The 24,703-nt window shown below is 42.5% G+C and overlaps 2 protein-coding genes across 11 annotated transcripts in view; one reads left to right on the top strand and one right to left on the bottom strand.

Moving 5' to 3' along the window:
- ITPR1 (inositol 1,4,5-trisphosphate receptor type 1) overlaps window positions 1–12,487 on the bottom strand; it is a 234,033-nt gene extending 221,546 nt beyond the window's left edge. For 6 of the 7 annotated variants that reach the window (XM_033925743.1, XM_033925747.1, XM_033925746.1 and 3 more), the window contains exon 1: window positions 12,356–12,487. The gene's annotated coding sequence lies outside the window, so the exon portion shown is untranslated. Of the gene's footprint in view, window positions 1–11,726; window positions 11,747–12,355 lie in introns of those variants that run through there. The other variant, XM_033925745.1, reaches the window with a different exon arrangement.
- A 9,713-nt stretch (window positions 12,488–22,200) lies between these two features.
- SUMF1 (sulfatase modifying factor 1) overlaps window positions 22,201–24,703 on the top strand; it is a 106,645-nt gene continuing 104,142 nt past the window's right edge. For 3 of the 4 annotated variants that reach the window (XM_033926431.1, XM_033926430.1, XM_033926429.1), the window contains exon 1: window positions 22,201–22,433. In XM_033926431.1, the coding sequence (XP_033782322.1) occupies window positions 22,236–22,433 (198 nt within the window). In that variant the 5' untranslated portion in view covers window positions 22,201–22,235. The remainder of the gene's footprint in view (window positions 22,434–24,703) is intronic. The other variant, XM_033926428.1, reaches the window with a different exon arrangement.

Here is a 24,703-nt window from a genome sequence, read left to right as displayed (position 1 = left end):
TCCTATTTCTAACCTACATGTTTGTCTGCAGCCTCTTAGTATCTCTCCTCTCTCCCCGAAAACTCCATTCCTCGGACAAATTGCTTTTTTATCTGTACCCTTCTCCTCCACCACTTCCAATTCCAGACTTCATTCCTTTCAGCTCGCTGTCCGTCCACCATGCCCCTTTTTTTAAATTCAAAAGCAAGCTGAAAATCCACCTTTTTGGAAATAGCCTTCAAACTCATAACCCTACTACCATAGCCAGCAGTTTAACCATGCCCTCTAACTGTAACCCCTACCCTGGCATCCTGTTTGCCTGTCTTGATTGTAAGCTCACTCAAGCAGGAAGTGTCTCTGCGACTCTGTACAGCACTGCGTAAGTCTGGTAGCACTCTAGAAATAATTAATAGTAGTAGTAATAGAAGTTTCTTCCCCAACAAGAGGGATAAATAAAATAATGGAGGTATTTGGACTGTGCTCTTTTCTGGTGCAGTCAATTACTTGTGACATTTTTTTCATGTAATTGTAAGTTAAGAGTATGACTTGTAATACGTTAAAACAGAGCATCCTAGGGGGTTTGGTTCACAAAACATCAGCAGTGTATGTAGAGAAACGGACAAATTTAGCTTCCCATTTGTTCCCTAAGCGATATGTCAAGCAAATAAGTCAAACCCCAAACACACAAAGCAATGAAAAGTCAAAGCAGAAACATCTCCCCTCAGATAAGTGGGGTTTTATTGCAAGACAAAAGGTAATTTCCTACTCAAGCCTGTGAGAGATGCAAAAGCCTTTAACAAGTCTACAACAATAGAGGCAGTGTGAATAGCCAAAGCATAAGATCACAAATGCTTCTTAGAAGGAAAACGGCAAGGTCTAGTGGTTCCAATGGCCTGACTGGGTGACCCAAGCCCAGCTCTTCCCTGGCATCTAACACAAGACATAAAACCGCTGAAAAGCACTTAAAATCCTGTCTTTACCTTCAACAATGAAGCCTGTAGGTGCTGTGTGTGAAGTCTCACGGGAAAAGAACAAGCTTCTCTGAAGCAGAAGAAACCTCTGGCCTCAATTGAACAGGGCATATCTTACCATAACAGGCATCAATCACATGGCACCAATTAGAGAAAATGCATTTCACAAAATGGGAAAATCTATCCTTTGTTCTCCAAGACAAAAGAACAGTGTTTGGAGAGAAAGCGGAAAAGCTTCCATGTTGCTTGCCTAAAGATTATGGCCAAAAAAAGTAACTGGCATCAAATCCAAGGAATGTATTATTAAATTGTGTTAAAAGAAACTCAATAATGTAGCTCAAAACATTTAGACACAAAGGGCCAGATTCTGTAAAGGACGTCTGATAATTAGGCGTTGTTTAGACGCCCAGCGGGAAAATGCTGAACAAGATTCTATAGAGAATCGTGCTCAGCGCCACTCAGCAAGTCTAGACGCGTCTAAATAGTTAGATGCCCTTTACAGAATCGCCTTTTAGGTGTCACGTAGACATCTATAACGTCTCATTATTATGACATCATTAGAATGGCAATTTTATGCTGGTTTTCATTAAAATTGTATGCAGTGAAATGCTGACACCATTATTATATTTTATTTACCTTTTAATCATTTCTTTATATTTTGCTTCTGTCACGGAGCAGAGTGGGATTCAAACCAACCACGTCAGGGTGCTAAGGCTGTAGCTCTAACCATTGCACCATACAAAGCGCATGTCAATTCCAAAGCCAAGCTTATATGCTCTTGACTTGCAAGCAGTCATTTCTCTAGGATAAATATCAAACATGTTCCTTCAACACTTGCCCAATTCATCTTTTGGCTTCTATGTTCCTCAGAGTACATGAAAAATATATATATTGCATACTAAATCCTTTATTTGTTAGTAAGAGGACTTACGTGCAAAAAAAAGTAGGTCTACTTTTGAGCATGAGTTGGGTGCTAGATAGACTTCAGTTAGGTGGACTTGGCTTAGGCATCACTTAGGTGTGCTTGAGGTGTCTTCATATAGGTAAATGGGGCTTCTATTTTTTTGATGTTTAATAATGCATTATTCATGCAAAGCACATGAAAAAAAATATATATATATATATATATTTTTTTTTTTTAGGTGCTTTGCTTGAGTAATGCATTATTAAACATATTTTGACCTTAATATCAACCTGGAGTCCTCTTCAGCCCCCAAAATAGAAGAGATATATATATACACACACACACATATATATATATATATATATATATATATATATATAATACCAAATCTCATTTCCAAAAGGTTAAGAAAAAAAAAAATACACTACTTATACAATGGCTGTGCTAAGAGCAAGTGGACATGTCTGATGCACAATCTTGACATCATTGTGACATCATCAATATGCACCTAGATGGCAGATTGCCACTAAAAAATTGGACTATGTGCTGGGATATCTGACCATACTTGATTTGAACCCATGACCTGCCATGTGAGATGATTCCTTAGGACATCATAAACCGTCTCAGGGTAAAAATAAGTTTCCATCTAGACCCTGGAAAGGGCAGAGTACAAATGTAAATGGCAAAATCCACAATCAATACGCTTATGAGAGCAAATAAGAAGCTGTGAAGGTACTGGAGAGGGATGTGTGTGTGGATTTGAACTCATGGAAGCAGTGCCTTTAACCACCGAGGTACAGGACCTTTTGTTTAGGCATGGATTCCTATTATTTTGTGCTGACATTCTGCCATCTAGGTGCATATTGATGATGTCACAATAATGTCAAGATTGTGCATCAGACACATCCACTTGCTTTGAACCACAGCCATTGTGCGAGTAGTTTTTCTTTTTATGTTCTTAACCTTTTGGAAATGAGGTTTAGTATGCAATATATTTTATTTTCATGTGCTTTGCTTAAGTAATGCATTATTACTTATTTTGAGCTTAATATCAACCTGGAGTCCTGTATACCCAAAAGATAAAAGCCCTGTTCACCTATAGAAGGACACCTATGGCATGCCTAAGTGACGCCTAAGTCATGTCCACCTAACTCGTGTCTACTTAGCACCCAGCTCATATTCAAAAGTAGACCTGGTTTTGCATAACATCTGGAACTGGAAGGTCCCATTCGCCCGTCCCCCACTCCCACCCCACCTCTCTCTTGAACCCACACCCCATACCGTTTAATAACTAACAGACACTGATTTGTTGGAAAAATTAGGCCGCAGCCCTGTTTATTGAATTAAACAAGAAATAACAAACCACAAATTGTTATTGACATCCGAGCTACCATATAACAATTCTACCTAAATCCCCAATTCCCCGCCATCCTCAGCTAGGTCCTGGGGGTGGCATGACCTTGATGCCCCAATAGCATGCCATTATCTGACGCTCACTCCCCCCAAGCTTGCGTCCTCTTACGGCTCATCGCCTGATGAGCCCACCCCCCAAAACTCTTGGTAGCTCGGGACACCGCCGCTGCGACATCCCTGAACTCCAATACCAACCAAACCACCCAAGGAAGGGAGGGAGGGAAAAGCTGCCCACAGAAGCCAGGAACCCCCTGACCCCGGAAGGTCCCAGCTTTTTATACCCTACCCCCTCTCGAACCTTCCATGCCCCAACCAATCGGAAGCTCCAACCGGTTGGGGCGGGAAAATTCTACTCTATCTTTTCCCTGCCTATGCTAATCTTGACGGGCGAAGGCTGAGCCCTCCAGCCCAGTATTAAATTTCGCCCTTTGAGACTAGCTCTCGGGCTTTCACATGCCTACATTTTAGGCATTAGGTAGACGCTGATGGCATGCGATTCTGTAAATGGACATTCAAATTGAAGCCACTCCCATGCCTATTTTTTAGGCCACTTTTTCCGATAGGCATTCACAAAATTTGTAGAATCAAGTCCAGCGTTTGGACGTCTAAGTTTCAATAACATTAGCATTTGCACTCTGAAACCTGCAATAGTAAGACACACCAACAACTACTTAATCACACAAATAATCGCATAACTCATATTAGTGGAAGAACTATTTGGCCGCAGCTTTATTAATCACATTACAATCCATATCGAACAACCCCAAACCCCCAATGTGATTTTCACAACCTCATGAAGCTATTCGGTGATGAAACTAGCTCCCCTTAAGTTCTTAAACTGTGTATCCTCCCCCAAACATGACCTACGGTAACGCCAGGCCATGCCTCCCCTTGCCGCAGTGTCACCTGCAAGAGTTGCATTTAATTATTGATTAACTACAGATGCCCCAAACCCAACTGGGTCCAATACCACAAACGCCCAACCCCAAACCCTCTAACAACACAACCCAGGGAAAGGGTGGGTGGGATAAATTTTTCCTAGCCCTACCCTATCCTTCCCTGTTCTCCTTACACTAACACTCCAACCCACCAAAACACCTGACCAATCATCAAACTCCTCCTCCCCAATCTCCCCATTTATCTCAACCAATCACCCATTTGTTTATATCTGCCTTTTAACCCTTGATCTCCTCATTCCCAATCCCCTGCCCATCAGTACCAAAAACTAACCTGTTTCTTACCCCTTTCGTTAAACTTTAACTACTCCCAGCAGGTGTCTAGGCTCAGCTAATGTTATCTTCCACCAGCTTACTCTGGTGTCTCCTTTAATGCTTGTTAAAGTCATTAATTGGAATTATCCACTTTATTTGGATGCCTAAGTCGGTAGTCATGCACATTGTGGACGCCTAAACTAAGACGTCCTTTACAGAATCTGGCCCAAAAAGTACCACCGGTTATTATGGTACCTTTGAAAATGAACCCCGACGTCTTTTGTCTAATGAAATGACAATTTGAGAGACCGTCGATACCCCTCCATAAGAAAATGTCTAATTTTATGGCATCCCAGGAAACAAGCAGTTTGCGAGGACCAAAAAGAGAAAAAAAAAAATTGGTTTATTAATAGAACAATTAAAATCACATGTGGGTTGCATGAAGGTTGACACAATGCAGGACCTCCAAGTTCCAAGAGTTTGTTGCCTGAAAAGGGACTCCCCTGGAGCTGTTGCCCCTGAGGCAGCCCATGTAGGGCAGGATTTTAATTGGTCTTTTTCAGCTCTGATTTTTTTGCTTTTTTAATTTTATAGCATTACTTTTCTACTTTTTAAACTGAGTTGATGATCTCCTTATTTCTTAGCTGCAGGTGAGTCAGTTGTTCTCTTACAGTTACATCTCCAGAAATATAACCCAAACCTATTTGGTTGCCTGGATGGCTAGACAGTTGTTTAAGGAGCACTTTTCCTCTTTGGGGGATCTTGCCAGGTACCTGTGACCTGGGTTACACTTGAGCCTGATGGACCTTTGAACTGTCCCAGTATGGCAATGCTTATTATCTGAACACTTAAGCTCAAATTCTCAGAGCTCTTAATTAAACAAAAGTTCTAAATAATGCATACAAGCAGGGAAAAATGAACTAGGCATAAATCAAGGAAAGGCCCATATAGCTCTCAGGTTGTTAAATTATGCCCTATAAGTTGAACCTCTGAATTAGGCAGCAATGAGATCTTCAAAATTCCTTTCACTGGCCCTTAACACGCCAACCGGCTGTTCTTCAACCGCTGGTCCGCAGAAATGTTCTGCCGGTCCACATGGCCGGCACATCCATCAGGCCCAAGACAGTGTTCGTCAGCCGCCAGTCCACGGTGCAATCAACGCGGTGTCTTCGGGCCAGCTCCCCGAGTGCTGCAGTGCACAAAACCGTGGGAAAAGGCTGCTATGCACAGCCTGCGCCTGAACCCGAAGCCTCCGACGTCACAACCATAGACCGGCCTGAAGATAACACCAGGGGGGGGGAGGGGGGCAGACCAGAAGGCAAGGCACAGCATGGAGGGAGAGAGACAACGGTAGGGGTAATGCTTTTATTTTATTTTTTTTAGTGATTGATTTGTCTGTTCAGAAAGAAATGCATTTGTTTCTTTTCCTCTAGGGTTGTTCTGCTTGCAGAGTCTTGCATCTTAGGGTTTCTTTGTAAATACGAGTCCTTTGAGGTTTTGGTCCTGTTTTCTGGTAGGAATGAATGTTGAAAAGCATACAGTGTGCTTTGTGTATTTTAATTTTGTGGTTAACCATTATGTGTTAATACGAATATATTGTGTGTATATATGAAAAATGAATGGAAAAAATGGTGTTACAATTAGTAGTGTTATGGGGCGGAGATGGGCACAACTTAGCCCAGTGTTCTTCAACTGCTGGTCCACAAAATAATTATTTTATTTCCGCCGGTCCAGAGGTATCAAGAGGTTGAAGAACACTGGCATAGACCACAAACTTTACTTCTAGGACAAATATTGTTACTATGTATAATATAATATGAAGTGCTTTTCCTGGGTGTCATTGTAGGTATTTATGAGTAACTTCAAAGGCTTAGACTAGAACAAGCTTAACAAGAAAAGTGTGCTGCAGAGATGGGGGAAGTTGGCCTGGTCTTTGGTCTTAGCCTTGCTAAAATTTCTTCCAAATAATATTCGTACACGATTAAGATTTAGGCACAGAGAGAGCTGTTACCTCTGGATTGGTCTTTTATGCATTCAATAAAAAGAAGCAGATCACAATTTCTAGCATCCACCATGTGTTCTCTCTAGGCCCATAGGATGCTAATTCCTCCTATACCTCATGCCACGACCCACCCCCGTAACTTCTTTGCGCAGAGGGATCTTTTAAGAAATCATCATCTTTTTTCCACTCGAGCCATTCGCTTTGGTATCTGTGTTAGACTTTTCTATAATTCATGGAGTTCTTGTTTATTGTACTGTACAACAGGCAGATTTGTAAATGTTTGGTAATACAGTAAGTTCAAAAAAACTGCAGCCCACCATCATGCCAATACATCTGCTGGTTAGTCCCCTTTCAAAAACCAGCCCCACGTTCGCTCATCTTGCTTCCCATTCACTGGTCTGAAAAGCCAGACATATCCTAGCTTCTCAATTATCTCTCAACCAAATCTCTTTGATTCCATTTTTTAAATTTGATTATCTTAACATGCTAATGTAATTTCAAAAGTTTTTTGTAATATCGCTGTCTGTATACAGTCTCTCGCTCATATATACACACACACAGAACTGTTTGTGGTGTTGCAGTATATAAAAATAAAGTTAGTATTAGACCCATTCTTAAGTCATCAGTTTGTCCTTAGATCTCTCCCATTTAGCTATGCTATTTCCATTTCATATGAGAATGTCGGTGAAGATGACCGTCCAAAATTCTTGAATTGCAGGACATTCTAAACAAATACCCCTACCCTGCATTTTTCAATCGCCTGAAGCACATGCGATATTTTAACTGCCCCTAACAATGAATGTTTTCTCAATCTCCAATCATGTTCCTTCTTTAGTAACTTATAGTTTAGAAAGGTACCCCCCACCCAAATTGGCTTCTCCACCAATTTCTCAAAATCATATTTTCCCTTTCTCTTCTTTAAACATTCCATCCTGTAATATAAAACTCTTTACCTGGAGGTAGGGAAATATCCCCCAAAACTAAGGATCGCTCTTTCCTCCACGGATTGTCCAAAATAGCTTAAGCCACCATTCTCCCACCTTCTCTCCTCGACAGTAGGAAAATACATTCAGATCCCTATTAACATTAGCAATTAAGGACTTAAGTCAGTGTGTCCCAAACTTTTTTTTAGCTACGGCACACTAAAATGGAGCAAATGGTTTTAATGGCAATTGAAATTACAAAATTGCACAACAAACAAAAAGAAATAAATTTGAGAGTTATTTATTTAAGGTTCTTTAAGCTATGTATGAAACTAAAGTAAATAGAATAGAATTACTAATCAATGTGATGGATGTGCTTTTGTTTTATTAGTACAAATTAACTCAAACATGTGTTTCATCATCCACCATCTGCAGTTCTCAAAATCCAAGTTCACAAAGATAAAAGGATCCAAACAGTAACAAAGCCTTAATTACTTTGTTGCTGAAGTTAGCATAACTACTGTATAAAAAGTAAAATTACTTGCTGTTGGTCTAATTGCGTCAAAGAATGATGCTTGTCTGGGCAGTTGTATCCTTCATAATGCGTACATGACATACATGTCACCTATTCTAATGTATACTTATGAAGGGGCACACAGCTTGAGAGACACTGGCTTAAATTATATTTATAAAAACTTCTACAGTTCCCCTCCCTATCTTATGGAGGCCATACAGAAGAAAGAAAATTCTCTTCAAAGATCTGATCCTCTCCTCATTTCATCTCTCCGAGTGCAGCCAGAGCTTTCCCTGGGTCCATGAAATTCTCTGTTCAGTCCATGCTAACAACACTCCCACTATATCCATATAGTTCCCGATCTGTCAAGTCTGTGATTCAATGACTAGGGTAAGAGCTGCAGGTACTGCTATGATTACAAGAAGAAATGAGGCACTTAAATCCTAATAAATGGCATTCAATTCTAGCAACTAACCCTTCTACAAGGCCCCGGACCTGGTGAAAATCTTATTGTGATATGCATTGCAGTGGAATACCTAATGACCTCATTAGTTTAAATGGAAAGCACTGAGAAGTGAACCCCTTTCTGCATCATTCAGCCAGTAATGTGTATTATTATTAGGGTTTATTTACTGGGGGGTTTTTCGGGGGGGGGGGTAAGGAATTCACTCAAAGCAGTGTACAGCTAGAGTAACTGCTCTCATCTTGGGTTCTGCACCCCCAACCCTAAATGTCGTGTCTGTCCAAGTTAGATCATAAGCTCTTCCGAGCAGGGACCATCTATAAATATCAGCCCACCTCTTTGAGAGAGCTTTCGACTCGTAACTCCTCTCACCTTGGGTTCTGCATCCCCAACCCTATGTCATGTCTGTCTAAGTTAAATTGGAAGCTCTTCTGGGCAGGGACCATCTATAAATGTCAAAATGTATAGCGCTGCATACGCCTTCAGCACTATAGAAGCGATAAGTAGTAGTAGTAGTAACAAGTCAAACATAAGCAACAGACAATTACAGCAGCAAAAATATTCAAGTACAAAGTATAACATAATATGCTACAACACACAAGTCATTTTAATAGGCAGCATAGGGTGTAAGCAATGATGGAACATAAGGTAAGACAGCAGTTTTAGGTTTTCTTCCTTTTATTTTTATATTATCTATTAATATAGAAAAAATATTTTCCAGAGGTAAGGAAATGGTATAACTTATGCACACAAATGGAGGTTGCAGGGTGGTACGCTGAGGAGTAACGTCAGGAAATGCTTTCTCACTCCTGAGGGAGGTGGTAGAGAATAAAGAGTGGCAGGATTCAAAAAAGTGTGGGATTAACAGAGTATCCCTAGATAGAAAACAGATGGTATAATGCAGGGGTGTCAAAGTCCCTCCTTGAGGGCCGCAATCCAGTCGGGTTTCCAGGATTTCCCCAGTAAATATGCATGAGATCTATTAGCAGGCAATGAAATCCTAAAAACCCGACTGGATTGCGGCTCTCGAGGACCGACATTTGACACCTCTGGTATAACGTGTGTTGACGTGTCAAGTAGAGCTTAGATGGTGACTCCAGTTGGTGGGACTTTTCTGGCTTGTGTTCGAAACTAGATCAAGCATTTTTGTACCACATTCATTATGGTGTTCAGTCATGAATTAATATAAGTGGGACTGTTGGTCAAACCAGATAAACCATTCAGGCATTCTGCAGTCATCTACTATGTTATAATATATTTCCCTTTGTTTTTTAATACTAGTATTATAAACTGCTCAGAAGTATTTTGGCTTGGAAACTTAAGCATAAGAGAAAAATGCAGCCCTAACAAGAATTTTGGACCAATCTTGGGTGTATGGTGCAATATGGAAGCTACAGTATTGACTCCCAGGAATGACAATCAGCGTACTGCTTTGGGATTGGCCCAAAAGTCTCCTTCCAGGAACTGGATAACTTGGCAGCTCTGCCCATAGGACAGTATATGAACAATAACTTGCTTCCCATCTATTGTATTTCAGACCTTCCCCTTCACAAATCCAGCTCCATGAAAAGACCAAGAACATAAGAATAGCCTTACTGGGTCAGACCAATGGTCATCAAGCCCAGTACCCATTCTCATTAGTACCTGGCCAAAACCCAAGCCTAACTGGTTTCAGATAAACTTTTTAACTAGGCCATAGCGCAAGTTCTTCACCACAGCATGTATAGTTAATATATCTCGGCTGCTTATTCTACATAGCATGTATAGTTACCTAGTGTATCTCAGATGTCCTCTATTTACCATAACTTGGTCACTTCCAAATATGTCTTGTCCATATTTGTTTTGATTATACTATCTATGTACTCCTGAACCCCGTTCTGGGTAGAGAATGACACAGTGGTTGTTACCCAAGGCTAGCCTGCCGAAACAGTGACAAAAAAAAAAGATCACCGTGAGTATAGGGTCAAGGCCATTCACCGCCCCGTGGAGCAGTGAATGTTCTTGTCTCCGCAGTTAAAGGAGTGAGCACGCGCGGTGAACGAGCATGCGGTCCAGCAGCCCCCTCTCTCCTGCCGGCCATGCATCTCCCTCCCTCCCTTTACCTTCTCTTTGGGGCGATTTCTATAAGGCTATGCGTTATATTGCAGCCGGAGCCTTGAAGTCGCGTCGCATGTGGCTGCTAGAAAAGTCTCTTCTGACGCATCTTCCTATTTCCGGTAGCATCGGAGGAGACTTTTCCAGCAGCCAACGCGAAGCGACTTCAAGGCTCCGGCTGCAATACAAGACATAGCCTTATAGAAATTGCCACAAAGAGAAGGTAAGGGGAAGAAAGGGAAGGAGATGCACGGCTGGCCGGCAGGAGGGAGCTGCTGGACTGCGCAAAGGGTGCTGGGGGATGGAGAGGAGAAGACACTGAAGCAGCCTGAAGGGAAATAGGGGAAGAGAGAGTGGGGAGAAGACACTGAAGGGAAATGGGGGAAGAGATAGTGGGGAGAAGATGCTGAAGGGAATGGGAAAGAGAGCATGGGGAGAATTCTCTGAAAGGGAAGATGACAGACTATGGGGGAGCGGAGGGAAGATGCAAGACTATGGGGGAGCGGAGGGAAGAAGATGGGTGCCAGACGAATTGAGGGGAGGGGTGAAGGTAAAGGCACAGTAACAGAGCAAATGGAAGGTGCAGAGAGAAGGCAGACAGGATGGAAGGAATTGAATGAGATGAGGGAAGCAGAAACCAGGCAACAAAGGTAGAAAAAAAAATTCTATTTATTTTGCTTTAGGATAAAGTAGTATATTAATTGTGTTTATAAAAATTTATAAACAAATCCCTGCCAGTTGAACATCTTTCTCTAGTTCAGCAGCCAAAACTTTGATTTATAAGGAAGGAATAAGCTAAATATTGCAGTACTGAGGCTTGTATGGATGCTGCGGGGACAGTGGTTGCAGGAACGGGGACAATTTTTTCCCCGTCTCATGCTCTAGCTCTTTTGGGGAGGACGGGCTAAATAAATAAATAACAGTTTGCCTGAAGCTTCAAATGCAAAGTTGCCAGATAAATTCAAAAAAATAAATCCAGCTGCTCCAATGTCATGCAGTGACCTACTATGGTGCTCACTAACATAGCTCCCCCTTAGCACATCCTACCACCAGGCCCACCCACTCCCTTAAGGTAGCAAAGGAGCAACTGAACTCTACTGCAGAGCATTAGATATCTAGAAAGGTAAGCGTACAGCAAAATGCAGTGCTAATACCTTTCGATCCCTTAAACCCACCATTTTGCACATATGGGAATTCCTACATGTGCTATAATCTGTTAAAAACCATTCTTAATCGTAACATGCACCGTTACCTTTCCCTGCTCCACAGCAAGACCTGGAAAGTCTGAGATGGTCTGAAGCCCTCAGCAGCAGAAGGGAGCAGGCTGGAGTGTCCGAAAATCAAACTCTCAGGCCTACAACTTCCACAAGAATCCTCCCCTAGGCGTGATCTGCTGGGATTTGGCAGGAAGGGCCAGTGCTGGACTGTTATTTCATATAAAAGGAAACCTCCAAGATTGTAGCCCAGGAAACAGCTAAATATTTGGAGGCTGCTGCACATAACACCTTGCATGATAGACTCCCCCAAATCATAAGCCCAGCTCGCCCCCACCCCAATCTCCAGCCTTACCAGCCTTTCCCCCCTTACTCTGGATCTGACAGCCCTGCTCAACCCCCCCCCCCCAACCAGATAAAAGGGTCCAAGCCCTGCTCCCCACCACCAGCAGGTAAAAGGGTCCAAGCCCAGCTCACTCCCCCCCCCCCAGGTAAATGGGTTCAAGCCCTGCTCACCCCCTCCCCCAAGTAAAAGGGTCCAAGCCCTGCCCCCCCCCTAGGTAAAAGGATTCAAGCTCTGCTCCCTTCCTCTCCCCCCACTTGTCTGAGCATCCTGCTCCCCTCCCCAGGCTCAAGAGTCTGACTAAGGCGCTTCCCGGGCTCCTACCTGGCGGCGCTCTCACTGGCGGCTCTCCGGCTCCCACAACCCCATCGCCCTCCGCTCCGCTACAGCGCGATACAAGCACTGCGGGGGGCGTGGCGCCGCTTCTGCTAATATAGAGCGCGGGGGCCGCTGCCTCCCGGCCCTGCGAATACAACTCCCAGCAGCCCCCGCGCCCATAGCTAAGAGCCAGTTAACGGGCGCTGATTGGCTGAGCTCGCGAGCACGTGTCAGAAATAACAGAGCCGCGAGCCCAGAGGGAACGACAGAAGCCGCTTCTTGAGTCTTGCTTGCAGCAGACACCATTTTCTTCTCTCTCCTCAATGGAGAAGGGTAAAGAGTGGAGTGCCGCAGGGATCTGTACTGGGACCAGGGCAGACCTTAGGCAACTGGAAGACTAGGCGTCCAAGTGGCAGATGAAATTTAGGGCTCCTTTTATCAAGCCGCTTGTGACTTTTCCGGGAGCCCTTAATGTGGACAAATGCAAAGTGATGCAAGGAATGGTTAATAAGACTAAGAATGTTGTAATGTCCATGGTGCGACCTCACCTGCAGTATTGTGTTCAATTGTGGTCTCCTTATTTATTTTATTTTTAAAAATTTCTATGCCGAAAAAGACAGCATTAATTTTAACAACAATCAGTACTCAGAAAAATGCAGAAACAAATAATTGCCTTTTTAACAGTTTTCTAAATGAGTTCCTGTCACTGCATTTCCAAATTTGGCATTTGTTTTCAACAATGCACAATTTTCCAAACGCAGTGATCTTGTTGATTGAGAACTAGAATCAAGAAAGATATAGTGCACTAGAAAAGGTTCAAAAGAAGAGCGACCAAGATGATAAGCTTGGGTTGATTGATTTTTTTTTTACTCCATCAGAAATTACAAAGATAGGGGACACTCGATGAAGTTACAGGGAAATACTTTTAAAACCAATAAGAGGAAATATTTTTTCATTCATAGTTAAACTCTGGAATGCATTGCCAGAGGATGTGGTAAGAGCGGTTAATGGCAGTGGCCTACCTAGCATATGTGACAGCTGGGCCCATCATTTTTTTTACACCCCCCTCATCTATATGAAAAACATTATTTTTAGTAACAATCCACAGGTTGCACAACAAGAGTGTACCTAGGAAAAGGCAGTATCATACATACTGCAGGAAGGCGACAGGAAGCAGTAGCAGAAAGAAAGCTTCTAGGACGCAGAGGCAGCATGTGTTCACTCATGCTGCCAGCTGCCCAAAGGAGCTGGAGCTGGATCCTACGGGGGGATGGAACCCCAGATTGCACAGAGAAGCCAGTTGACCTGCCCCCTCACCTCCCCACTTCTTGAACCAGCAGCAGCTGTAAACTTAAATGCAATCATCGTGGGACCTTGCTACAGCTCCCTACAACTGCCGGCTCTGCTCTGGAACAAGAAAGTAACATTGGAGGGGGTGGACCAGCAGCCATGGGGAGGTGCAGGAAGGTCCCACAATGACTGAATTGAAAGTTTACTGCCGCTGCTGGTGATTCAGGAAAGCAGGAGGTTCCAGAGCTGGTGGGCTAGTTATGCACCTGGGCTGGGCCATCTGCCGCCACCACCCCTCCCACCACTGGTTAATGTAGCTGGTTAAAAAAAAAAGATTTGGACAAATTCCTGGAGGAAAAGTCCATAGTCTGTGGTTGAGACAGACATGGGGGAAGCTAAGCCTGAGGCTCCCGCCCCTCCCTCAAGTGTTCTGCAACAAACAGTGCACAACTGTTCCTCCAACAGTCTACATGTGCAAAATTGCCACAAAATGGTGGTAATAGGGTCTGAGGGATCCATTACTATTGATTTTAAGGTCAAATGACAGATTTTAAGGCAGAGGAAGAACTTTAAAACTGGGAAATCTAAGATGGCCACTGTGGCAGTATTTTGACACCAAAAATGGCCAAACTAAAACTCCAAAATTGGAGATTGGGGGGGGGGGGGGTTTCCTCTAGGCCTGAGGTTCTCAACACGCGGCGCTGTATGTCTCCCACCCTCCTTTTGCCACCATTGTCTTCTCTCCCTAGCCCCCTCCCCCACTCCCTAGACTAGCAGCAGAGGAAAGATTTGTTAGTTGCTCATCACCTGTTCAGAGTTCTCGTGACTTTCACAGGCAATGTTTACCTTAGTTCTCGTGAGAGTTTGTGGTGGAGATGGGTTACTGGGACATTGAGGATGGCAGTGACTGTTTTCTTAAAACGTGGATCACAACTAAAGTTGGAGCTGCGCTTGGTTCGTGATAGGGCGGTGTTTGAAAGATGAGCTGAACATTAGTGCTACCCAATTCAGGAAAAAAAAAATTTGATTCCATTCAGCCTATTGAATCGATTTTTCAATTCAATTTTCCTGCCCAATTGGATGGTTGGTTTTTTTTTCAATCAACCTGGTGGGTTTATTTTATAGCCTCTTCACCCCCTTTGAACTCTCCTACCCACACTGGTGCTGTGGTGTAAACCAAATAACCAAACAAAAAAGACTTTTCCTCTCTCTGTTAAATCCTAGCTCACATTCACGGTCTAACACCACCTCTGGCAGGATACACATTTCAAATTGACATATTGTAATGACAAAATAGAAAATAAAATTATTTTTTCTACCTTTTGTTGTCTGGTCATTATTCAAATCAGGTTGGTCCCAGGCTCTGCGACAAGTGTCTTCTGATCAAGTTTCAAGTTTATTAAATTATTTGATTAAACGCTTTTCAGGATACAAAGCGTTTTACAAAGAAATAAAATTGGATTTCTTAAAATCACAAATACATCGTAAATAAAAATAATTACTTAAAAATTAAAAAACGAACTGGGGTAACAAACACATGGAACAGTAGGAAAGGAGGGATAAGAAAAAATACAATTAAAAAAAAAAAAAAAAGATGAGTTAATCAGATTGGGTTAGAACATAAGGATGATGTGAGAAAAGGATTTGCAAACTTGAAAATCTAAAAAAAAGGGGATATATAATCAGAGTTTAATACAAAACGATAAGATTAGGAATCAACCGAAAAATAAACTTTTAGTTAAAGGCTTCTTTAAAAAGAAAACACTTTAAACTATTTTTGAATTTATTCAAATCTTGTTCAAGTCTTAAATGAAGAGGGAGTGAGTTCCAAATAGTAGGGGCTGTAACCGAAAAAATCAGGTCACGGCGAGTACCGATGATTTTTAAAGAGGGAACATATAGGGACGCTTGTGAGGATGATCTGAGAACTCTTGAGGGGCTGTAAGGAATCAGAAGCCTATCTATAAATGCAGGAGTATTATTTCTTAATGTCTTAAAGACTAATAGTGCTATTTTATAAGTAATTCTATATGAAATTGGTAGCCAGTGAGCGTTTTGAAGCAGCGGTGTAACATGATCGAATTTTTTTGAACCTGAGATTACCTTTATTGCAGTGTTTTGTATGATTTGGAGGCGCCTTATATCCTTAAGATATGCCCCCTTTAACAAGGAATTGCAGTAGTCTAGTTTTGAAATCACTAGAGAATGTATTAAAGTATTGAGTGAAAATGAATCGAGAAGGGGAACCAATGAACGGATCATTCTTAGTTTATAGAAACAATTTTTCACCAAAGCACTGATGTGTAATCTGAAAGAAAGATTATTGTCTAAAATGACGCCTAAGATTTTTGTATTGGTAGTGAGGTATAGAGGTTTGTTATCTATTAAGATTGGGTTGATGAGTTGTACACCTTCTTTCCCTGAAAAAAGCATAGATGAAGATTTATTGATACTTAAAGAAAGATGATAACTTGCATGCCAGGGTCTCCTGCCCATTTGTCATTTTCTTCTTTCTCTGTGCTAACCATCCATCTTCCATCTCTGTCCTCTCCTTCCGTTTCCCTTCCCTCCCCCGGAAGTCTGGCATCTTTCCTTTTTTTCGTCTCCATCCCTGCAGCTGCAGTGATAAACCCCACCATTCCCAGATCCACCATCTTTCCTTTTCTCAACTACCATTTCATCCAGCATCTTTCTCTCCTTCCCCACCACCCCCAGGATTCACCAGCTCTCCCTTTCTCTTCCAAACTACCCTCCTATCCAGTATCTCTATCCCCCACCTCCACACCATCCTTTGTGTCCAACTTTCTGTTCCTTCCCTGCCTAAATCCCATTGTCCACCATCTCTCTCCCTCTCCTCTGCTATTAAGCCCATTATTTCTTCTTCCCCCTCCCTCCCTCTCCCCCACCCCCAGTCTGGCATATGCAAATCTCTTTGGACTCTTTCCCTCCGTGTACTTCTACACCAAGGCCCCCCCCAAAGGCCTGCATGTCCCCCCCTTCTTTGTAACATCCTTCGGCTTCCCCCCCCCGGCCTCCTGGTCTCACCTTCAGCTAATTAGGGCAGCCCGCATAGGATTGCCAGTGCTGTAGCAATCCTCAACAGGCTGCCATTGGCATGTTCCCTCTGCCGCGGTCCTGCCCTCCTCTGACGTCAGGGGCGGGATCATGGCAGAGGGAACGTGCTACAGAGGCCGACGGCAGCCTGTTAAGGATCACTACAGCACCAGCGATCCTCTGAGGGCTGCCATAATTAGCTGAAGGTGAGACTGGAAGGCCAGGGGGAAGCCAGAGGCCGCTACAAAGAGCACCTATGTATTGCAGCATTTCCCGACTGACCTGAACCCCTAAAGCAGGAGCAGCAGCGGCAGTAGTGGATGGTCAGCAAGAGGAAGCACTGCCGCTTCTGCTTTAGGAGACCTGAACGAATTGGCGAGCCCGATTTTTTTTTTCACTAAAGTGAATCGATGCGAATCGGGCAGCACTACTGAACATACAGCTTCAAGCGCGGTCTCCTGTGCGTAGTAGAGTTTATTAAGAAAGGTAGGGCTCCGTGATCAACCGGTAGATCACAATCGATGTATTGGGCACTCCTGAGCTAGACAATATATTTTAAGCCTTCAAGATAAACACTTCCCCGCAGGCAGAATGCAAGGGTAGCAGTTAAAATGATCAAAGTAGTAAGTTCAGTACACACTGGAGGAGAGTAAAACTAGTGTAAATCCCCATAGCTACAGTATGCGCAAATCTTATAACAGTACATGTAAATTTTCCGAATGCCCATGACCCGTTCATGCCCCTCTCCCGCCCACTCCCCTTTTGGTTCCATGCACCTCTTTATAAATATGTTTAAAAGAGGCGCCCATAAATTCTAATTAATGGCAATAATTGCTCGTTAGTGGTCAGTTCTCAGTGCTGCACAAACTGGGCACACGCAAGTCAAAGTACCACGTAAATTGTACGGTACTTTGGAATCCTTTTACTAGGCTAATGCATCCAAAATGGCCTTGTTAAATTTTGTGCTGCTGAACATTAACCAGGCAAGTTAAATGTTTTTTTGGAGGGGGCATGTCAGGGGCAGACAGATAATGCAGGAGCCTTTACCACCTACAAAATAGGTGGCAGCGAGTGCTATTAAAGGGAATAAAAAGACATTTCTTTGGCTTGACCTGCCTAAGGGCACACTAAGGCCATAGTATACCACAGTTTAGTAAAGAGACCCCTTTCTTAAGACAAAAAGTCTTTATTTTCAGAACAAGTTATGAGTATCTTTCCCCTTTTTCACAGCCTTTCCCCTTGGAATCAGCAAACTTTTTTGAAATAGTTGTTAGTGAATTTAAATTAATACTAATAATACAAGATATTCTCGTAGATAAGGGAATAAGCACGTGGGATCTCTTAGAGAGAGAAAGGGTTAATGGTTACTGCGGATGGGCAGACTGGATGGGCCATTTGGCCTTTATCTGCCATCAGGTTTCTAGGTTTCTAAATTGAATACAGTTCTCAGAATACTATATACTGTAAATGTATTGTGATTTGCAGAACGGTCAGGTTTCCAGGTTTCTGTGCCTTATAAAGTCTCTAAAGCCAAACTGGCAGCTCTCCACAGGCTCTCTTATCTCACAATGACTTCTCACCCACGCAATTCTATATTTACTATTTCTTTATAAAATAAAATTAAACCCAATTAGCCTCACCCACACAGCCCATCTTCCATTTACACAAACAACCCATGTGCCTGCTGTGTGTACACTATGCAGTTACTGTTTATTAACTATGAAATAGCCATAAACCATTTAATTATTCTCTGTGGAAATAATGACATTTTCCAGAGAACTTCAAAAAATCCTCTATTAGTTATTCAACAACACTCCCTTTTATGTGAGGGAGAGGGGTGGGAGAAGGCTATTTTTGTACTCTCGTATGACAGGAATGTGCGTCACTCTTTTGCCAGGGTATGTCTGCTATGATCTCATGTGCTGATGCAAAAAGCTACTGAGACAGAAGTGCACGCTTAACAAGCATTCTGGGTGCACAATAGAGAAAGGGGCTCACTATATATTAAAATGAATGGTAATAAGACTAAAGGTATGGAAAACCTTTCATACGCAAACAGGTTGGGAAGGCTGGGGCCCTTCTCCCTTGAAAAGAGGAGACATGATAGAGACTTTCAAGATCATGAAGGGCATAGAGAGGGTGGAAAGGGACAGATTCTTCAGATTATTGGGAACCACAAGCACCAGGGGGCACTCAGAGAAGCTGAAAGGGGACAATTTTAGAACCAATGCTAGGAAGTTCTTTTTTACACAGAGGGTGGTGGACACCTGGAATGCGCTTCCGGAGGTTGTGAAAGGACAGAGTACACTACGGGGGTTCAAAGAAGGATTGGATAAATTCCTGAACGATAGGGGGATTGAGGGATACAGATAGAGGTAGAGATAGGTTTTAGACAGAGTATGGATAGAAGGATCAAAGGGCTCAGAGAAGGATCACATTACAGGTCATGGGCCTGATGGGCCGCCGCGGGTGCGGACCGCTGGGCACGATGGACCTCGGGTCTGACCCAGTGGAGGCAACTTCTTATGTTCTTATGATTCCTCTGCCATGTAAACAGGAGATTTTAATACATAGAAAGATGATAGCAGATAAAGGCCAAATGGCCCATCTAGTTTGCCCACATATGAGAAATTTACCACCAGTCCATGGCAGCATTTTCCTTTTTTCTGTGACTATATATACCTGCAACTTTTATAAGCGGCTTCCCTGCGTGCATGTGTCTGAACACAACATAAGTACCAGCACCCATCTGCATATATTCTATGTAAGGATATTAGCCTACAAACATTTTAGGTGCAAGAATGTTTTGTGAGGCTAAAGTTTATAGGTAGCACATCATTCTGGTTAATGCACAGATGGGTGTGGCACTTTCAGTTTCTTCAGACACACGCGTAGTGAAACCACACTTAGGCTGATTCTATAAATGGCGCCGTTCGGTGCTGTTATCAATCATCCATTAGGCACCATTTATGGAATTATGCCTGCAGGACCTAAGGGTCTTAGGCATCAGTAGGCACTGAATCCTTGCAAAGTCAGTCCGTGTTCAAATTCCACCCTGAATCTGCTCTAATTATGCCTACTTGCCAGTAGGCTTCTCATTGTAGATGACTACCTCAAAGTGCTAGGCACCTACTGAGTTAGGCTTCTACCAGCTAATTAATTTTATAATGGTTTTTTTTATTTGGTTTTTAATGGTGCTATCAATTATCAGCAATGAATAAGTCAACTAAAATATTAAATCTAGGCACCCAACTGTAGGTGTCTTTTATAGAATTAGCACACAGAATGCTTTGCTTTGGGGGGTACAGGAGGGGCTAATTGTCGTCCATTCTTTCTCAGCATGGGTAAAGTGTGGATTTTCCAGATCAGTTATTTGTGACCAGGAAAAATAGGATGTTGGGAATCTGGTTTTCCAGACAATTCAGCAATTGCTGATCTGACCCACTCAGTGCCATGGGGATTAATTTTTAAAACTGCAGTTTTACATCTTGTATCTTTCATTCCTAGACTCCTACCAGATAAGATTTAAGCATGTGAAATGGGCAGCTATTTTATGGATACATTAGAACATTATAACACCTTGGTGTCAGGTGGGTCCCCACACTGGTGCTAATGTAACTGGCGTCTGAGTTCTAGTTCCCAGCGGCTGTCAAATGGCATGGCTCAGGGTGGGGAGAGGTACAGGGGGTATGAAGTTTTTATTTTTTTATATTGGCATTTTGGGATTAAGTCCTGCAGTTTTAAATGTTTTCCTCGGTCAGAGTAGGCTTGTGAACAGTTGTTAAACAACATACTAAAAGTGAAAGTGTCCACCCTTACTCTAAACTTCCATTAAAAAGTATAAAATGAAGATTTATTTTTATTGGGTTTTATAGTAATTAATGTTTTTGGTAGTCCATGGGGAGAGAGTGTTGAAAGTTGTTTCAAAATGTTGCAAATTGTAACCCACATCCTGCCTGAATTGCCATGATTGTTTATGGAAAGTGTCTTTAATAAAGCTGGATGCAGTTGAAAAAAGAAAAAGGGATTCTGCTAATCTCCCTATTTTAAATACACTTATTGGAGTGGCCACCAAATAAAATAAGTTATTGACCCTTCTCAATCAAACACAACAATGTGAAAAAAAGCCTTTCTACTTATGTCATAAATGAGGAATTTTAATAGTTTTATGTTAGAGACAACCCATAGCTATTTTTTTGTCTCCAGTCAGACAAGTACACTGTTTTTAGTCCATTTCTTTATTTGTGTATTTGACATCAATTGGACCCGAGGAAGTCGTGTTTATCGAAACATGGACCGTGTAGGGTCTGGTTGGACTATACATATGTATTTTTATGTTTCTATGATTTTATTGTGAAAGGGCGTATAATAAATCATTCTCAGAACATCAGCATCCACAGTTTTTTGTTTTTATGGTTGGATTGATTCTACTGTGGATTACTGGGTCTTCTTTTCTCTTTTGTTGTTTTAAAATTGCAGCATTTTCCGTATTTTCACTTTAGGCTTTCTTCCCTCTCCTCTCGTTCTGCCCTTATGTTTCTTTACTATACAAACAGTAGTTCTCCCTTTTCCCTATGTTCCAGTCCGTAATTGAAGTATTTATCTCTCCTCATGTAGCCCCCCTTATTTTAATTGTAAATGGGATAGAATTTTATGTAAAGCGATCAAACTTGCAATTAAACTTCTCTATTTCCCAGTACTTAACACTTTCTTTTGGAGTCCCAAAAATCCAGATTAAGTACACTGCCGCAACAACTTCAAAGTGTTCCTGGCGACCCCAGTGGCTCTCCCAGTAGCTACACACCATTTCCTTCTGGATTATAATATTGACCAATCCTTAAAAATACTGGGAGTAACTTTGGATAAATATCTCACATTGGAAAAACATTCTGATTTAGTATTTAAGACAAGTATCTCGGTGCTCTGGAAACTCCGCACTATTAAGAAGTATTTCGACGAAGCCTCTTTTTGTCTGTTAATTCAATCTTCCATTCTGAGTATTCTTGATTACTGTAACATCATATATTTGGGCGCTTTCAAGAAAATCCTCAGAAAATTGAGGCTGTCCGCCTTATAAGTGGGAACACAAAAGCTCCACTGGCTGCCATTGGAATCCAGAGTTCTGTTTCCATTCTCATGCATTTGCTACCAAACAGTATTTGGCATGCAACCGAGTTATCTTAGCCCCTCATTTTACAATGGGTTACACTAACAAGAGCTCTCGAAGAATACACTTGTATGCATATCCCTCAATAAAATGATGTCATTCCAAAAGGTTCCTTGAAAGAACCTTTTCTTTTCAGGTGGCCAAACTGAATTTATGTTAGAAGCTTGAAAAGTCAATTATTCAACAGATTGGGCTCTTCATGTATCTTATTCTTTTTACTTTATTTGAACATTGTTGTATGCACTTAACATTTTCATTCTTTGTACTACGCTTAGCAGCTAATCTCTCTCCTGGCAGCGGGCGGGTGGACGGAGCATGCGCGGCGCCTCGCGCTTTTGACGTGCGCACGTCCTGACAGCTCGAGCCGCGCACGTCATGGCTGCGCCGTGGAGTCTATGGCTCTTCGCGCTCTTTCTCTCGCGACCTCCGCTCGGCTCCGGGGAGGCTGCGAGTGGCTGCCACGCTGCGTCCCGGGCTGCCGTTGCCTCGGGGAATCCCCTCGCTGAGAATTTGCGCTTCAGGTATTCCCGGGAGGCAAACGCTGGACGCCCCGCACACGGCCCGCTGCAGCAGGTGAGTGGGGGCCTGGCCCCGCCCCTCTTCCCCAACTAGCTGGGGCTGCGTCTGGAGCGTGACGTAATCCGCGCATGCTCAGAAGCCGTCGAGAGCTCATCAGGGCCAGCTTTTCCTAGATGCATCACCTGACTGCCTATGGCCAGTACCGTATTTCCCCACATATAGGCCGCCAAAAAAATGCCTGCGCATGTTTTAAAACTCTTAGATAAGCCACCCCATGTTACAAGCCGCGGCTTATCTAAGAGTTTTAAAACCACTTGGGGCAGCTTATACATCCCTCCCCCCCACTGCAATGTTGTGGCTGCGGTGCAGGGCAGGAGCGATCTCTTCAGGGTCCAGCAGGATTCACGAGAACTGATGCAGGCATTGAGGAAGAAGTGCGCTGCCCTGCACCGCGGCTGTGACATGGCAGGAGGTCAGCGAGGGAGCTGCATTATTTTAAAAGGTACGGGGAGGGGCTTATTTACGATGTTGTTAGATAGGTCGCCCCATATAAGGAAACCGCACCCACTGTTTGGATTGCAAAACCCATATATAGGCCATGCCCTATATATGGGGAAATGCAGTAGTTTGTCTGCAACAGTTATGGCATGGCATAGTATGGGGTTTAGTATTAGTTTGGCCTATTTTAATAGTAACTCTCAAGCAACCAGATATTACATTCATCCGGCATCTATCAATCCCCATGGGTGCCAGTTAAATGAGAGTCTGCTGTAATAGGGTAGATTAAATCAGTGAAGGAATGGCATTGAATCAGATAGGGGAACGGGTTTTCTGGAAAGAGAGGGGTCCTTTTACAAAGCTATATAAGTGATAAGTAGTATTGTGGTACTAGTAGGGTCAAAGCCGATTACAAGAAATAACAAAATGATAAAAATAATAGTTCACTAATCAGTAGGCCTTTTTACTACAGCTTTTAAAATCCTGATTTTCTATTTATTAAGAGCCTTGAGGTAATGTTGTCATTAGTGTGTGCAGAATAAAGTGGAAGGAGTCCACTTAGTATAAGGATGACATTGGAGTATTGATCAAAATGTAAAACATTTATTAAAAATATAAAAATCCAAATCAGAATAGTAGGTCACATTGGTGAAGTTTATAACAGGACCCAACATGCTCTATGTTTCGGCAAGTAATGCCTTCCTCAGCAGTCTTATCTATCACTTCTGTATAATTATGATAAAGTCCCCTTTGCTGTCTTTTGACAACATCTGTTCACAACTGTTTAAAAATACAAATCTTAACAATAGGCACTTTCTCTTTCTTTGACAAACACACCTTCCTCCCTTAAGGCACACACTGCCTAAGCTTGGACAGGTTTGTATGGAAAGCACCTATGAGAACTTATTTATTTATTTGTTTATTAAATTTTCTATACCGTTCTCCCAAGTAAGCTCAGAACAGTTTACATGAATTTATTGGGTATTCAAGCATAATTCCCTGACTGTCCCGGTGGGCTGCTGGGGGAACAGGTGACCCACCTAGGCTCACAAGGAGCAGCTCTAGCATTACCTTGCCTCTTCTCATTCCCCAAAATACAAGAATAGCTTTTTTTAAACAGTTCTGAAGATGTTGCCAAAGGATTTTCATTTTGTTTCATGTTGTTAGTGTGTGGCCATTTTATTATCATAGCGGCACTTAATTGCCACCTATGTAGGTGGTAAGGGCTTCCAGTATTATGCATGCAATAACCAAATTAACGCCTACTCTCTGCTCCTGACACGCATGCTCAAAAAATACCCCAAAATTTTATGTGAACATAAACAAAAACTAAAATGCAACACAATGGGCCAGATTCTGTATAGAATGCCTGGTCTCAGAGCCGCCTAAGTGGCTTTTGAGAATCGCACTTGGGCATTGATAAGATAGGCTGCAGATCTTATCATCAGCCTATAATAAAGACGTCGTGACAGTTACAATAAGATAGGTTTATTAGCAATAAGCAAAAGGCAACTCATGTGAAATAGCAAAGTATAGCATATTGGCTATAAGGATAACATACATACGAAATAGCAATCTGATGTTCTTTTGGGTCTGACTCCTCTCTCTTCTCTCTGTTAATACCCGTTGGCATAATATTTATAGTAGCCTAGGGTACCACCTAGCTACAGATTACCGTACATCACATTCATCATTTTTATTGGCTATATGGTGTATACACTTATGGAGCCATACTGAAGCATGACATCACCTGGTGCCAACACTGACCTTTCTATACTAAGGCTAATAACTCCAGAGAACAGGCCCCCACCTTCCTGAGTTACACT

The sequence above is a fragment of the Geotrypetes seraphini genome, chromosome 17, assembly GCF_902459505.1.
Source record: "Geotrypetes seraphini chromosome 17, aGeoSer1.1, whole genome shotgun sequence".
NCBI classification, from domain to species: Eukaryota; Metazoa; Chordata; class Amphibia; order Gymnophiona; family Dermophiidae; genus Geotrypetes; species Geotrypetes seraphini.
This window is presented reverse-complemented; position numbering and strand designations above follow the sequence as displayed.